Genomic DNA, 17,394 nt, shown 5'->3' with positions numbered 1-17,394 from the left:
TAAGCAATAGTGTTTTCGAACTTAAAGAAAATAGTTCCAACATGAATAAAGTGTTTTGTTATAAGAGAGTAGATATTTCCTCAAATTAGTGAAGCATTAGTGAATTCATGATATCCAAGATGTCGAAGCCGATTTACAAAAGGCATAAAACGGGGCACATGACGAGTTACGTCGGAAAACCTGCAACCGACACGACCACTTTCTACCACACAAGTTTCAAACAATCACAATAACAAGACATCAAACAACATACAAAAGTATATGTGCATTGGGCCTTTAAAAAATAGCAACACCCATAGTTGATGTTATCATAACTAGTTGAAGAGAAGTCATATTACGAGGTGAAACATGATAAATCGATACAATACTATTTAGACTTTCTCTTGGGTTAAACGGATTTAAGAGCCAAAATTCAAGGAATATCGTTTTGATAATACAACCGCATGAAAACCCGCTTCCATACAATGCACATTCTAAATTTCCGAGAAAACCAATAGTTTTGTTTTTCAAAGCTCAGATTCTCATTCCCCCTTTTTTTTTTTTTGCGGGTAAAAGTGAACTTTATTACTCAATAGGACTTACAATCAGGTCCGCCTCGAGGAACTTCCGAAGACATTCAGGCCCCGAGCTCACCCATGTAACCGTTCTACTATGTTGCCTTGCAAAATTTGCGAGACAATCGCTAGCCCTATTTTGTATACGGTCCACTTTTACAACAGAAATAGTACGATTTGAATTAACTAAAGCTTTAATCTCCTGAATAAGAAACGAAAACGCCGATCGGTCCAGTGATGATTTGTTGATAGCATCCACCAGTCCAACGCAGTCGAGCTCCACCACCAAAGGTTTAGTACTCCATTGTAAGGCCAAGGCAACACCCTCTCTGCATGCATGAACCTCAGCTTCAAGCGCCTCATTACAACTTTGTAATTGACGACAGGCGGAAAAAATAACCTGCCCATGCTCATCTCGTAAAAGCATACCGGCACCCGCCGAGCCATCCTCTATGCGATAAGAGCCATCGCAATTCGGTTTCACCCATCCGGCGACGAGGTTTAGACCAGCAAGCTTCTTCTTTTCTTCGACCCGTGGCCTCTGGTTTCAAATTCAGAGAGCCTAAGATTTGTTTTCCACGCAACATCTCTTCTGTGGTAAGTTCCCGAGCTTGTCGGGTGGCTTTTGCCAAAGCCAAAAGCCAAAAAAAGCCACACCAAACACCCCCTTAGAGCCTTCAGTAGATGGTAGTGGCTTTGAATGAGTAGCCTCATTATGAGCGTGCCATGTCCTCCAGGCAATAAGCAGAATTGCATCTACCATTGATGGTTGTGCTGATGTGATTACAGAATGATCTTGAACACGTAGTTCATCCAACCTCGGAATGTGCCATACATCATCATCCAACTACTGAAGTAGGACATGATCTCAAATTTGCCGTGTTTTTCTTGTGCCGCATCAAACATCTCTTGCAACTAATTCATGCGATTTTGGTTTCGGTGTTCAGCATTGTCTCCCATCGGCGGCGACAAAAAGTTCAAACTGAAATGCCATCTCGTGGTGATTTGTGAACTGGCCGGCCGGCCGGTCGGACTTGCGATCTCAGCCGTCCAATTCCCGATCCAACGGACGAGGCTGCCTTCTTCGACTTCTTGTCGAACCCACCACCATCCCCAACAGTTCACCAGCTCGACTCATCGAACCTTCCGCCGGAGACGCCGTCCGCGATGTCCAAGGCCGCCGCCGCCGCCGCTGCAGCGGCGTCCCTCCCGCCACCGCCGCCGGAGGTGGCCCACCTGGTGGAGCAGCTCCAGCGCCACCACCTCGCCCCGGACGCCTCCCTCCTCTCCAGCTCCGCCCACTCCGACCTCCTCCAGGTACGCCGCGCGCGCTCGCCATTCACGTCGCCACCCACATCCCCTCTCTCTTACCTCCGTCCCCGCAGGCGCGCGAGGAGGTCGCGGCGGAGCGCGCGCGCTACCTCGAGGCCCTGGTGAGTTTGTTTGCCTCCCCCGCCCTCTCCCGGATCTAGAATTTTGCGCGGGTTCTGATCGGATCTGACAACTGCGACGCGGCAGGCGGTTTACGCGGAGGCGATGGCCATGGTGGAGGAGTACCAGCACGCGACCGCCGCGGGCAGCGCCGGCGCCGGCAAGAAGCTCAATTGCTCCCCGCAGGTAGGTTCCACTTCTCTCTGTATCCGAAATGTTCGCGCCTGTCCGGTGATTCGTGCAGATAGGGCTGGAAAACGAGGGTTGAAACTTATTGCTAGTCCGTGTATCTATTTGGGCGGTGATTCAGAAATTACCTGACGAAAATGGAACCTGGCGGCTAAGCTTACTTACTTTGATGTGAATGATTCAGGTGTATGAGTCTTTGGAGCACCATTTAGCGGTTGCGGAGGCGGCCCAGAGGCTGAGGCTCCCACTGCTCTCGCAGGACGGGGAGGTGCATGAGGAGGAGATAGAAAAGCTGAGCACCTTGTCGAGGGCTTCTTTTGACAGCACCGTAACGAGTGCCACGCCCAGCTCAACCTCAATCTCGACTAGCTACAATAACTACAGCAGCACCGGTAGCGCCTTGGCTGCTGGTGGTGGCGGTTCTGAGTTGGTTGAGCCTGGAGCTGGGGGCGTGCCCGATCGTTTTCTTGGAATAACATCGGATTATCTCTATCAGGTCCAGCAACAGCAGCCGGCCATGACTGTGGTATGTAGAATGGTCGCAGCCTTTGCAGTTAAAGTTTTTGTCTGAACTAGCACCAATTGATTTCAGAATGTGTTTTAGCTGGTTGTGTATTTCATGTATGTATGTCCTCATGGAAATGTGAACCTGTTTAGTGCTTTCTTGTTAATTGTAGCACTGTCACTCTTTTAGTTAATATGGAAAAAACACATGATTTGCTCAGAAAGCTTTGGTAGTTTGTACTTTGAAACCATCTACTTTTGATCTGGCATTACAGGACATGGTCGATTATCAGAGAACTGTGGCCAGAGAGATTGAGGCTCGGTTAGAAGCCAAGTGTGACGCTTTAACTGATCTTTTTGCAATGGATGAAAGGGGTAAGCTACTGAATCTGAATGACATGTAGAGATCTTTTTTATGATATATGAGTGTTCACCCTTGCCTCATCATAACGTTTGAGATATGCTGCAGATTTATCATCCATGAATCAGATTTCAAGTGCCAGGCTTCCAGAAAGGTGATCACCCCCCACCCCAATCTTAGTATGTTTCGAAGTGGTCATTTTACGGTTGCTATTTAGCAAGCAGAAGGCCTTTATATGCCCATAGTTTTCTTCAGCTAAGTGTAGTTTCTGAAGTAACTATCGTTATTTTCTTTTAAACATTTTGCATCAATTATCAGAGTTTTCTTTATATGCCCATAGTTTTCTTTAGCAGTTTTACACTGGTATCATCGCTTCTCTGGGGCATGCTCATCTGTTATCACCTTGGTGGCAATGTCACTCCAATTGTCCACCTTCCTTGTTTTGAAATATTAATGATTAATGGTGAGTTTCAGGATAGACACTTCTCATAATTTTCCTTTTCTTCTTTTACAGGGTGAAATTAATCATCGAAGAGATAGAAAAGGAGGAATCCCTTTTACTGGAGGATCTTGCTTCAATGGACAGGAAATTTGCTGAACACTACAATGTGCGCCTGTTATGCTGAAAATTTTCTAAACTTAACTTGGGCAGCTAGTCCAGTTTATTTTAATCCAAATTTGTTCTCTGAAATCTGTTGAAATACTTATATCTGCTCAAATTTTGAAGGTCCTGGAGCAAATTCTTGCTGTACTTATACAGTTTGTCAAAGACAAGAAGTTGGAACACCAGCACCAATATGTAAAGGCTTTTCGTACTCCTTTAACAGTGTTCTTCATGGGAATAATATTATTTACTGACAGGTGTTAACTTTCTCTTGTCTGACTTGACAGGATGATGTGAAGAAGACCTGGCTTATTAAAAGATGTCGTACAATGAATGCTAAACTAAGGTTGGTACTTGACTTACCGGTACCTGAATCTTTGACTCTATTGTAGGGGTATGTTTGTTGGTGTCCAAAACCAGCGCTACCAATTTATCGTCATAGACAATTTTTTGGTTCTTGTTCGGATGGTTGCCAAGTTTAAGCATGTCCATGCATTTTTTTTTTTTGCCAACATTTGCCAAATTACGGCCAAGCAAAACCTTATCCAAAAATTTTGCTAGCCAAATTGGGTGAACTTGGGTTTGAACAAAAACATTCGTATAACTTTTCTGTTTTCATTAAGCTAATTCTAATGTGTACTCCTTTAAACATTAACAAATTATCATATTCTCTTGCTAGAACAATCATTTCAAACTTTGAAGCTTTCTGCCCTGCATGCACTATTATTTTCTATAATCACTGATAGGATCAGAATACTGAATGAACTGCATGTTTGTCTTTCTGTTCTAGCTATCTGGAGCACCATCTCTTGCGTGACACCTACACGAAGGAGACAGTGCCTGCATTGCATAGGATCAGGTAAATCGAACTTAGCATATCCTAACATTGATCTTACCATTGAAGGTAGCAAACATGATTCCTTAAACTTCTTTTTAAGTAAGCAACCAGCTTACATAATTTGCTCTTTGTGGCAGGAAATATCTTGTGGAGGCAACCAAAGAAGCATCCAATTCCTACAATGAAGCGGTATGATTCAACATCTTTCTGGCTCTGTTATCTTTCAACTATTTGTACTTGCTAGCAAACATCATTTGTCAATGAAATCCTTCTTAATCCAATATTATTTGAAAGGTTAGTGAAATGGGACGGTTAGCTCATAGCACCTTGCAATAGCGGTCTAGGGCTGTCGTTGGCACTAATATACCACCTGGTTAAAATCCAGAAAGTCTCGTGTGCCTTCCAGTATATAAATAGCTTGCTTAGTTATATGGCTGAGACCTTGATCGCCGTGCATGCTGTTCCCTATTCACTCACCTTCAGTAATTTTGCATGTAAGCTCATAAAGTCACAATCGGTATGAAATCACAGGCAATATTAGCAGCTGCTTTTGCGTGAAAAATATGTCAGAGGTGTGAGTAATCATGTAATATTGAACAGTGTCTATCCTGCTGTGAATTGAATGGTTCTTATCTAGGATCAGGTAAATTCATCAAGACTTATGCGTCCTGTAGTAGTACCAGACAATTAATTGATGTTGAGTTTCTGGAGGTGTGTTGAGAGTCTGACAAGTTTAGGTCTAAGAAGCAGAGATGTCAAAGGCCTTGAGTGATCCGTGATTTGTAATAAGTTTCTTACTATACTTGTTAATAAAGCAATAAAAAGCCGTATGCACCGATTGATGCAGAGGCTGGGGCTCTCCCCTTATCGAAAAAAAAACTGCATGTTTAGGTAAATAAAGAATGCTATCTTGTAGTACCCACTTAATCTCAGAAGAAGAAACTATGGTACCCACCTCCAACCGTCTAACTGTTAGGTTTGATTTGTGATCTCCGTGTCAGGTTTCACGACTCCGTGAGTATCAAGGTGTGGATCCACACTTTGATGTAATCGCGAGGCAGTACCATGAGATTGTGAAGGTAACACTTACTCCTTTGACAACTATATGTCATTTCTTGATGTATCTTTTGGTAACCTGATTTGAACTGCAGAAACTGGAGGGCATGCAGTGGACGATCCATCAGGTTGAAATGGATCTGAAGCCGGCCTCATCATGATCATGTGGGCGTCTGAACCCCATTACTCTGGGAGAAGAGGCATCTTGTGTTTGTTACCACTCACCAGAATGCTCAGGACACGGGTTTTGTTGAATTTGTTGTTTGTCGCTCAGGAAGTCAGGACAGAGAGACGGAGTATGATTTCACCCGAGCGCTCGTCGTATATATTGCGCTGGTGGTTGTGTGTACTATTTCTGTATGTTTTTTTCTTCTAGATAGAGGAAACCTAATGTATGAATCGGACACCATGTTCTGTCATTCGAACAATATATTGAAAAGCTTCTATGAGAGAAGTATCTGTGTATGTTTTGTTTGCTGATAGTGCGATGTAGTCTGTTGGATTCAGAAGGCATTATGTGTGTACTTATCAATACAGAGCAAGTGTTCGGTTGAATTTTTAACATCTTCGCCCGCTTCTCTTGTTTTTCTAGTTGTTGCTGCTTCTTCTGTCACCGCTGTGGAAAGCGAGCTGCATCGACCAAAACGTGGAAGGAGTTGAGAAGAAATCAGAAGCATGATTTTTGTATTGTTGGTTGGAAGTTGCCTCTCTTATTGAAGCTGTGTCATCCTGAGTATCTGGACTGCCCAACGGCATGTTTCCAGTTCTGACCCACTCATTTCTTCACTGCTTGCCTGCACAAGTTTCTTTGATACTATGAGTCCATGCCACCATATTGATACTCTTGTTATTGCTGATCAAAGAGGATTGAAACATTTGATCTATTCGAAATATCTTTGCAGGGTGGATAGATAACTCGAACCCTGGTGGGTTGACGCCACCCTTCACCACCAACACCAGAACAGGTGCCTGCTGCTCCCCCACTCTTTCGTCTCTCTAAACCTGGTAAAGAATTTTTCTTTCAACTCTTTCATTTCAGATTTTCCTTGCTCTCCCTGTCATCACAAGCTCCACAAATTGGTCATCACTTGTTCCTTGAAATATATTTCTTCACAATTTCAAAACTTTATTCTTCTCTTTAAGGAGTTTCACAAGTTCCGTTAGCAGCAAAGTATTCTACCAGGTTACATGATCTAGAATTATTCTGACAACCGAAATTGCTATTTGTTCGAGTGCATCATCACCTACTGGAGCTCCTTTTTTTTGCCCAAGGTACTCTATACATCACCTGTTGAAGATCCTCTTAGAGGTGATTATGGGGGCTACAGGAAAGAAGAAAAGGCAAGTGGAAGAGATACAGACATACAGTAGAACCATGCAGCGATAAAACTGAAGTGACAAAAATAGGGGGGAAATGGGTTTGTCAAGCTTTCTTCGTAGGCAACTGATTACAAGAAGAAATAACCCGATTAGAGTGGCAAGCGGCACGGGCTGTGGACAGATGTTTCTCTAATTCTGATCTATTCCGTACGTCCTTTTGTTCTAAATTTTCTTATGCGGGACGGAAGCGGGCGCCTCCTGCAACCCTAACCCTGGTGCTGAGCCCTTGTCCAATGGATGTTCCAAATTAAAGGCGATTAAGTTGCCGCATTGAAGAGTTTGCCCTGGAAATCAAAGCTCAGCAAGTTTTGCGATTATCTCCCTTAGAACGGCGGGGCAGCTTGTGGCTAGATGGTCGAAGCCATCACTCGCCACGACTGCTTTAAGGTTCCCAGGGAGCTCGAGAAAATTCAAGCAAGCCTCCTTGAGCCCGTAGTAGTGATGCTGCTCAGCTAGAGCCAACGTAGTGGTGGCAGAGTTCACATCAATACTCTTGAGCAGCTTGTCTTCGCACACACGCTTCAACCTCTCCGTGTCATACCGATCTGCCACTACGAGCAAATGCTGAGCCATCCATATCTCCTCTTCTTTGCTAATGTCCGGCAGCGAGTCCGTATACACGAAATGTAGAAAAGCCTTGAATACCTGAGCTTCCACGCCATCCACTTGCACAACACCTTTGACGGTGTGCTCCTCCATAGCCATAGGACCGAAGAACTCCGCCTTGAACACTGACGACCGGGCAGCAAGCACACATCTGTGCGCGTGGAAGGACTCTTCCCCCACTTGGAACTTCACGTCCGCGCCCTCTCCACCTAGGAGCAGACCGCCCAGGTGGCGGTGCAGGTCTGACGGTGGTGCGATGACATCGGGTTCAATTGGAGTTGTAGCGCTGGGCGCCTCCATGAGGGTTATGTCGCACCTGATCATGAAGGAATCGCTGTTGAGGAGCACCCATTTCTCCCATTTTTCATCCTTTCTTAAATCAGCTGAGAAGGTGAAACGGGGGTTTCTTCGCCAAAAGAAGGTGAAGCTATCCTGGTTCAGCGTAAAGTCAATCGTGGTTGTTTCGGTGTACTCAGAAACTGGCTTACCGGCCTGATCAAGCACACTGAACTGAACCTGTCCCCTCTTGTGGTGGAGAACAGACGTACCAACATCCAGAATGAGTTTGAGGGATACATAGTAGATGCTGGGGTAGTACTGGATGTGCGCGGTATAGTTTCCCAGGTGCCGCAGGGGAGTAGATCCCTGGTGCGCGAGTAGGAGTCGATCTTGAGCAGATGGCATCTGTTCACCGTGCCAACCACAATGGTCGAGGAGGAGGCGGAGGTCGACATGGTTTACAATGGAGGCTTCACAAAGAAGAAGGGGAGTATGATACCGGAAAGTGTCTTTGGCTCCTGGTACTGACTACTGAGCATGAAGAAATCGCGCAGCAACTTAGAAATAGGCGTGAGTGGATGAGTTCAGGGACTAAGAAAACTAGGAAAGCAAAACTACCACTGACCTCCCTTATTCGTTTGCTTTTGGAAAGAAATAAGATGTCACAGCACCTGTCGTCCGGTTGTGCCTTTCCCCCAACAAAGCGATACGCATTACTCAACTTGCAGAAAAGTGGCTCATGACACCAACCAGGTTCACGCAGCGTGGAAGTAGAAACAACACACAAGAAAACAAGGCCGACACGAATTATCAGGTTCTTATAGATTTGTTACTGCATCTCATTGGCTAAGAAAGAAAAAAGAGCACCAGTCTGAAAGGGAGAAGTGAGATTAATAGAGATGACTTATCTCCTTCCAATACACGTATGTTCAGTAGTAACCTAACTGGAGCAAGGCTGCTGGCAGTAAAACAAAATCGGTAGCTTTAGAAATAAACCAAGAACACTCATAATAAACCTTGAAACATCATCTTGGTACGTTTGATGTAGCAATAAACCCAACCAGATAGACAAAACCATAACTAGAAAGATAGGACAAAAAGTCTGAGGTGCGTGGAGCTAGTTACTACTGAAGATGCACGCAGAACGTCGTCGTCGATCACCATAGCGCGGTCGCTAGCTTTCGCATGGCTTGTTCCTTCTTCCTCGTACTTGCCTCCACTATCTCTTCCATCTTCACATCTATTACCGTCAGAGAATGCTTGAGGGTCGACACCCTCGACTCGATGCCTCTCAACTCCTTCGCTGCACGAACGCGCTCTAGCCTCACCGCCTCGTACCCCTCGGGCACCACCGATATCTGTGAGGGAGCGCCAAGGAGGCCGAGGAGGTCGTCGATGCGCTTGCGCATCAAGGTGACGTCCATGCCCATGGCCTCATATGACTCTAGGGTATTCTTCCACCCTGCAAGGTCCCCGAGGGAAGCAGGGGAGGAGGCTCTGATGCCCTCGGCAATGTTGACCGTCTCCACAATAATACGTGTGATGAACTCGGGGCTTATTGTCTTCAGCAGATTCTTGTGGAGGAAAGCTTTCCGGGCCTGGCAGAGATGGTAGTACGTCGTGCGCATGTGATCTGGGAGTACTAGCAAACCATTTCCAATGACGATCTTGAAATCCACAATGCTTTTCACGGCGGCGAAATCATCAATGTCTGAACATGGAAATCGGATGCCGCCATCTACTGCCTCCTTAGACTTGGCATGTTCGTTGGAACTTTCTTTCTTTTTCTCTGCATCACGGAACACGATGCGTGATTCAAAAGATTTGGTAGCGTTGCAAAATGAACATGCATGATAATGCGTTCGACTCACTTGATGTGCTATTCTCCATAGATTTGTCCAGACTCAGGAGACCGAGGGCTCCATCAGTAGCGGTGAACTCATTCTCCCTCAGTATGTACACCTGAAAACAGGAGTTAATAGTTAATCAAATCACTATAAAATATTATGAATTAAAGGTTAGTGACCCTACCGTGCATTCCATTTTTTTTAAATGAATCGACGATTGAAGAACTCACCTTAAATGTTGTCTCTCCCACTAGTTGGAAGACCACGGCGTCACCGACCTTAAGATGTTGCTTTTTCACAAATCCCTGCCATCCACCACTCAGTCCCGTCTTGTAAGCTATGTATTTTGTTTCATAAATCTTCCCTTCATCATCTTCTAATTTAATTATATCATCATGCTTTGGCAGATGGTCTCTGCAAAAAGTAGCTGGGATGCCCTGCGAGAGGAACACAGAAGTCAATCTTCTATTAGAAAAAGGGAAACTAAACCTCATAAGCATAAAAAAACGGATTCTTTGGCACTGGACAAACATTAAAACGCCCAGTAAATCTAGACTTACCAGCCAAAACCCCTTAACAACTTGTGAGTGCATCATACCCTTGACAAAGGTTGGACCTTCTGCTGGCAATTTCTTCTCTAGCTCAAGAGCTCTTTCCAAAGCAGCACCATTGATACTACAATTTCTTCTGCTGGCAATCATTCAGGTACATCAAATTGGCAAGTTTTAAATGCAATATTTGAGAAAACAACAACAAAAAATTGAAGTACCGTGCATATTTCTTAGGGAAACTGCCATCACCAGCTACCTGTGAGACACAGCTTGTTCATAGTTAGTCTATTTCTCTAATGTGAGAGATAATGATTCATCCATCCACATTGCAGAGGGCACCTTCATATTTTTACACTCGATTATCGTGTAGTTTTTAACAGAAACATTGGTGCCATATATGAACAATTTTTGATTTATAAAATTTGTCTAGAATGAATCAATTTGAAATGATTTTATGATTCCACTTTGAACCTTACCTCTGGCTGAAAATTATCATCATTATCTTCCTTACCCTCACTACTACTGCTGCTGTCAAAAGAGAACATTTCGTATTCCATCTTTCTCTTTACAGATTTCGAACGTGCTGGCCTCCTTATCTTCCTCTGTAACATAACCAATTAAAGGAGAGCAACTTTCTGTTAGTCCATTGTCCATTTAACCAATAGAAATAATTCGACTCAGCCATTCACAATGCAAAGTGTGACATAGATCAAGCTTTGAATATCAAAAAATGTTTTAATCGAAGAAATTTTAAATTATTGCAATTAAGATCTTACCATTGGTGTCGGTGGCTCAAAATCATTATCATTGTCACAGTCACTATAGTTATCGCTACGGCAGCTGCTGTCAAATAATGCCGGCTTCTGCTCTGTCTTGCTCTTTGCAGACTTGGAACCTGGCCCCCCTATTTTCCTCTGAAAATAAAGAACCAACGAAAGAAGAGCAACGAATTCAACATTTTTTGTGTGTATTCCTCTGATGATAACAAATAATCTGAATAATGATTTCTTTTGATGAGCCAAAATCTTTGAACAACTATGAGTTAATTTTTTCCCCTTGAACATGCGTCAAAACACATATCTTTTATATTAGAAGCAGAAACCAAGAAGGTGCAAAACTTACATGACTGAAAACAAAATAAAGCTACAAATACATAAGAAAACCTATACAAAATTGCAGATAAAAAGAAAAGAAATCCAGAACACGGAAGAAAAGCTAGTATCCAACCACTGGAAGCATGATGAGTACGACATAACTAAAATTGGAAGCTCTGTTTATTTGTTCAAACTTTCCAAATAACTAAGACATGTTCATATCAACCACAAATACAAAGACTGAATTAGGAGTGTGACTTACTTTATAAGTTTTAGTGAGGCCTGAGCTATTTTTCTTTGCTCCAGGTCTAATACGAAAGCCTGGAAGCTTTCCTTGTCCATTCTGCACACTGTCTGGTTTCACGGTCTGCCATAGGAGATTAGATATATCAGTTGCAGTGGCAGAGCTTCAGCCCGGCGAGCCTGGGAACCTGCCCGGGCTTTGCCCATGATTGCTCATTGGGGTCATAACAGTTAATGAAGAGTTAATCAAGAGTTTTCATGGGCAAAAGTCAATCGACCATGTCCCTTAATGCTTTGCCCAGGCTATGTGTTTGGTCTGGCTCCGCCACTGATCAGTTCTATGCTTGTACTTTATACAAAATTATAATCAACATGGAAAGGAAAATAACAAAGGACAACTGAGACAGTATGAAGAATTTAGTTCTTTCATAAGCAGTGATGATCTGAATGGAACAACGCGTGCTCTGATTAATGTATATACATGGGAAATAAATCAGCAGAACACTTACTCTTGTAGGACCATAGCTGACACCACGATGTGGATTATCGCAGTCATCCAGTGCTACAAACTGTTCACCAGCAACGTTGGCGAGGTCCTCATCCTGCCATAACCAAAAGAAATTGCATCAGGTGAAATTTGAATTGAGTAAAAGACCAAAAAGAAGCCAATATATAGCCTCATTTTATAAAAATAATAAGTATATCCTAATATCACGGAGAATGCATAGTAGTAGATATTAATCATGGTGTATTTCTAAATCTCAACTAGTATAACAATTAGCAGCAGTCACACTAGTCAGTTCATCGGAGACGAATCACCCGTGACCAAAAGAACGGACATACTGATCGTGTCGCAGATGCTCCCTCTACCAGGAGTCATTGTCGAGCATAAATAAACGGATATAATCAAAGTCGAGCACGAGTCATTGTGTATTTCTACTACTCCCTCCGGTCCATGTTAGTGGACTCAACTTTGTCTAGATACGTACGAATCTAGTTTAAATACTTAACTAGATACATACGAATCTAGATAAAGTTAAGTCGATTAATATTGACCGGAGGAAGTAGTTCATTCATTAGTAATGAGCACTACAAGAAAAAACATAAAGCACATAGTTTTCACTTTGTCGGGCAGTTCGACATGGTACACCATGATTGAAGATTCAGACATTCAAAGGAGAAAAATAAAGCCTAATGAAACGCTGACGACTACTGAAGTGGCAAAATAACAGTCTCAGACAGGACTTGCAATAAAAAGTACAACACACGACAAAAATCTACCTATCCCACAAACTATAGATAAAAAATTGTCTCGTAGGTATAGTCATATGAAAGCATGCATTTTATATTCTGTAGTAGCTCTAGAAAGCAGAAGCAGCAACCGTGAGATGAATAGAATGTACAAGTCTAGTAACTCTCTCCGTCACATGAAAGTTATGATAGATTTGTCAAAATTTAAATCTACCTACATTCAAATTTACACAAATCTGAGACATCTTTCATGTAACGGAGGGAGTATATACAAAACAGAGGTACTATATACAAGTGTAGTATATACTAACATACATTAACAAGAGTGAAGAAAAGCATGCACATACTCGTTGTGCGTTTCTATAGGAGTATATACATGCATCTGATGCTCTGTAATAGCTCTGGAAAGCAGGAGCAGCAATGTGAGATCAGATGGTTCCATATATATGCAGGTTCTCACCATGGGGTTGAAATCATCATCGTCTTGTACGTGTCGACTGCTGTTGTCAAGCAAGGAGATTCCTTGATGCACCAATGCCGTCTTCCGCCCCATCTTGGTCTTGGCAGACTGCGATGGAGGAGTCTCTCTTTTCCTCTGAAAATTAAATAAGCAGCCAAGGCAGAGTAATTGTCATGCAGAGTACTAGTAAAGTTAATTGACCAGTAATTTCAACATCTAAGATACTACATGGTTAAAGTGCTACTCCTTTAGTCTCTACATGTATTCATTGTGATATCCGTTTGTTGAAACATTTTATACTTTGACACAGTCCACATACATAGAAATATCTGGAGTGGTCACAGTAATGCCACAGAAAAAAATTTAGGGGAATGCCATAGAGATATTAATCGATCAGTAATTTTACTAGTACTAAATCTCATCTAGTTCAGAAATAAGCAGCAGCTACTGTACAACAGATTAAACGAATCCGAGAATCATAGTCAGACGAGTCAAAACAATGGGGATTGTTTTCCTTTTGTATGTGCAAGAATCACCTTGTTCAATACTAGTACTAGCATATATAAATCGACTAGAGATAAAAAGGAGAATCTACATGAAATATATTCTAGGAGTAGTAAAAAACGAAGACATCTAGTTCCGTTGATCGGAAAATAAAATAACCGCGCGCACGAATGTGTAGTATGCATCAAGAAAAGGAGATGTCGGACGAGCATGCATGCTAGCTGGGTGTTGGTAGAGAAAGAGAGAGGAGGAACTTGCCTTGATTATGAGCTCGTCGGTCGCCATGGCTTGCACTTCTCAGGAGCTCCGATGTCTCTCGATGTGGGGGACGGACGGGCTGGAGTCGGAGCTCGGAGGAGGTGGTATACAGCAGCGGTAACAACAGCGCCAGTATATAAACGGAACGGAACGGGATCCGACCGTTCGGTGATTGACGATATGGACGGGATTTTGCTGGCTCTTCCCATATGAGCACGCACGCGCGCATGCCACTTCCAGCACGTACCCACGCGCGCGCACTCGCCGCCACTTCCGGCACGTTTGCCGATCGATGCTCCGTCTAGTCCATCCTCGCCAGAATAGGCAACATGGTGATGCCTGGCGGCAAGTCCGCGACACAAATTCCTATCTCTGCAGGATATTGCGCACAAGAGATCAGAGCGAAGCAACCATTGAAGAGAAGAAAAAGATCCTAAATATACTATGCATTTTTCTTTCCTTTGAAACGGGGATCAACTATGCATGCGGCGTTTATTGCATTCATTGTTGAAAAGTATCAAAGTCACAAATATATATACTTTGCATAAGTGCTTATACAATATACTTATGCAAGGATTTTCTTGTACAATTGGAATAATTTCAATAAATAGGCAGAAACAGATTTAAATTGTCGAATCTTTAATTATGTTTTAAAAAAATTGTTCTACAAGAACAATCATAATTAAAAAACTTTAATTATTGGACAACAACGACAACAAAGACATCGATGGTGGAGTGGTACAAGCTGCCGACGACAAGATCCGTAGACGGTGGCAAACTATCGACGCATCGAAAGGAGGACGGCAAAGGTGATTTGGCGGTCGATTCGCGGGGTGGGAGAAGAGACGAGTGCACTAAGTGATGAGCTAGGGCACGTGCAATGGCTGGGACGATGCCATGCGATATTCGCTTGTTAGTATCCGGTATCCGACGTGGCACGTGTGTAGCCACTCTCACGTGGTCCCGAGGTTGGTGCGAGAGTGACGAGCATAGTATTGGGCGGTGCCTGCTACTGTAGTCTATTGGGGAAGCGTTGAGCCCGTTTCGTGGTTGCAGCCCCAATGACCTTATTGGGGATCTACTGGAGGCATCGATGGAGATAACGTTAGCAAAAATTTATCTAGTTGATGTGTTTAAAAAAAACTTGAAGCCTAAGGAGGTAATGTATTCCTGAGGCGACACTGGAGAGGGCAAATCATTCCTTTTTTTATGGACTAGTACAAATGCCCGTGCGTTGCCACGGGTCCTCAAATTTTATTTATCAATGCACATATATAATTTACAACTCAGTATGGAAATTTAAATCAAATCGGGGAGGGGGTATTATAATGTACTACGATATGATAATACAAAACACAATAGCAAGATAGCATTGTCGTGCACCTCCATGGTTCAAGTTCTAGGTCTTCTTGTTACTCTTCTGCGGTAATTCCCACACATGTGTTCGTGTTCTGGGCTGTCGTAACTGTCAACTCAACAACCTCTCGTTTTGGATGTATTATTGTCTCACAAAAGGTGGATGTTGCAAACACATGTATAACTGAAGGAATACTTCTTTTCTGATTAGTCTAAACAACACTTTGATATTCATGAATATCCGGAGAAAATCCCAAATCGTAGCCTTCTGTGTCAAACATATAAAAGGGGCTTAGCAAATCTTCAATAATAGTTAGGGTAAAAAACTCCGTCGGCAAGCCGGTGGTGCGGATGCTAAATTATTTGGCAGCGATTCCTTGACCGCTCCAAAGGAGGATGACCATGGAAACCAAGAAAAATGATGTGAACAGAGGATGATATCGTTGCCAACTCCTAAAGTTTCTTACAAAAGCTGAGGAAAAGGAGGGCCTATGGATTGTGCTATGAAGCCCTGAACACTAATAGATTGCACGTTTAGTTTACCACTAATATACAGTGCCGTTGATTGTAACCCTACAACAATTTCTTGTACCGTCTAGGCCTTAGCAAGATAGATTCATGTAGTTCTGCGATTCGAGACCCACAAACATCAACATCTCTTTGGAAGCAACACCCAACCCGATAGCCAGCTCTTGAAAAAAAGAATGTGTCATTTTGTAGTTGATACTTTGGGGTGGGGTGAGGATATCCTATTATTTTGATTGTGATAGCAACACATTATGTCTGAACATGTTTTTGTTCCATGCTTCAGAGCACTGTTGAATTCTGTGAGAACTTGCTAGTAACTCTAATGACGATAAATTTAGGGAATATGACTCCTCTCTAAACCCAACAGGCACAACTGATGCAATCAAGCCTCTTTGAAGAAAGGCAATCATCATCAACAGTATGAACAACACAATAACGTAGCAAGATGCGCTCAATGGCCTTGATCGTCCCAAGATGAAGCGGCAAAGCATGCATATATACCTCAATGTAGATGTCCGCAACTTCATCATTTAGGTCATAATCTGTGGGGTTTCCACCGAAGTACCCTTCTGCGTAATCATCTGTAGAGTAACAAATTATGTCTGACCCAGCAAAGAGAAGCATCTTGCTCTCCTCTAGTACAACACATGCATAATCAGTTGGCATATGAGTATCCAAGGTGAGAATGAATCTATTGATGTCAATTTTAATTAGCTCAAATTCATAGTTGAGATGGAGGTATGATGAGAGGAACGCTCTGAATTGATCAACCGCGAAATCAATTCCATTCTCTGTCACGAACATGTAATTTTTCAGGTTCTTCTTTACTCTTCTAGTCTACTGAGAAAACATATAGGTTCAATTGTATGTTTAACATCACAGTTATCCGCCTCCAACCATTTAGAAAAAAAAAGCATCTACAAATAGAATGATGGAATCGATAGATAAAATGTAGCAAGCCATAATATTTGGATAAATAGGAGAAGTGGTAATCTAGCAGGTTAATAGAACATGTCCTACCGGACGGTATGCTGAACCCTAGATCCATGACGCGGTGAAGATCTAGGTGAGCGCAACAGAAACCGAAGCTTTGTAGACCTAGAACATGTCACCGGTGGAATAATTCAGGGCTTCTCTCCTGGCTTCGAAAGTTCAGTCCAAAATTAGCATATTTTATAGGCGAAATTTAAGAGACCTAAAATATCCCGAGACATACCAGGGTGACCAAAGTTGATGGAGGAAGGGAGAGCCGAGGATGGAACGGAAGCAACGCATCGAGATCACCCTGTCGCCGACACAGTCCTAGCTACCGCGCGATGGAATTGATGGTGGATGACGAAGCGCGGAGTTCCCCTGCATCAACAATATCAGTGTCCATCCCAGCCATAATATAAAAAAGAAATAAAAAATGAAATAAAGTCATACAAGCATGTATATGGAATGGAAAAAAATATAATTCTCTCCCACGGTTTAAATACAGTTAAAGAAGTCCAGCCATAC

At 43.0% G+C, this 17,394-nt stretch overlaps 2 protein-coding genes across 2 annotated transcripts; one reads left to right on the top strand and one right to left on the bottom strand.

Moving 5' to 3' along the window:
- The first annotated feature begins 1,721 nt into the window (after positions 1 to 1,721).
- Positions 1,722 to 6,092, top strand: LOC124691633 (AUGMIN subunit 4). The gene is made up of 13 exons (XM_047224918.1): positions 1,722 to 1,871; positions 1,940 to 1,987; positions 2,073 to 2,171; positions 2,359 to 2,700; positions 2,954 to 3,053; positions 3,148 to 3,193; positions 3,554 to 3,647; positions 3,767 to 3,838; positions 3,931 to 3,989; positions 4,434 to 4,502; positions 4,619 to 4,670; positions 5,483 to 5,560; positions 5,633 to 6,092. The coding sequence occupies exons 1-13, from the start codon at positions 1,722 to 1,724 to the stop codon at positions 5,696 to 5,698; spliced, it is 1,275 nt and encodes a 424-aa protein (XP_047080874.1). The 3' UTR covers positions 5,699 to 6,092.
- An 852-nt stretch (positions 6,093 to 6,944) lies between these two features.
- Positions 6,945 to 8,140, bottom strand: LOC124691636 (BTB/POZ and MATH domain-containing protein 2-like). Its single transcript, XM_047224920.1, has one exon. It carries the CDS (start codon positions 7,845 to 7,847, stop codon positions 7,209 to 7,211), a length of 639 nt encoding a protein of 212 aa, XP_047080876.1. The 5' UTR covers positions 7,848 to 8,140; the 3' UTR covers positions 6,945 to 7,208.
- Between the last annotated feature and the right edge of the window lie 9,254 nt (positions 8,141 to 17,394).

This window comes from Lolium rigidum, chromosome 2 (assembly GCF_022539505.1).
Source record: "Lolium rigidum isolate FL_2022 chromosome 2, APGP_CSIRO_Lrig_0.1, whole genome shotgun sequence".
NCBI classification, from domain to species: Eukaryota; Viridiplantae; Streptophyta; class Magnoliopsida; order Poales; family Poaceae; genus Lolium; species Lolium rigidum.
This window is presented reverse-complemented; position numbering and strand designations above follow the sequence as displayed.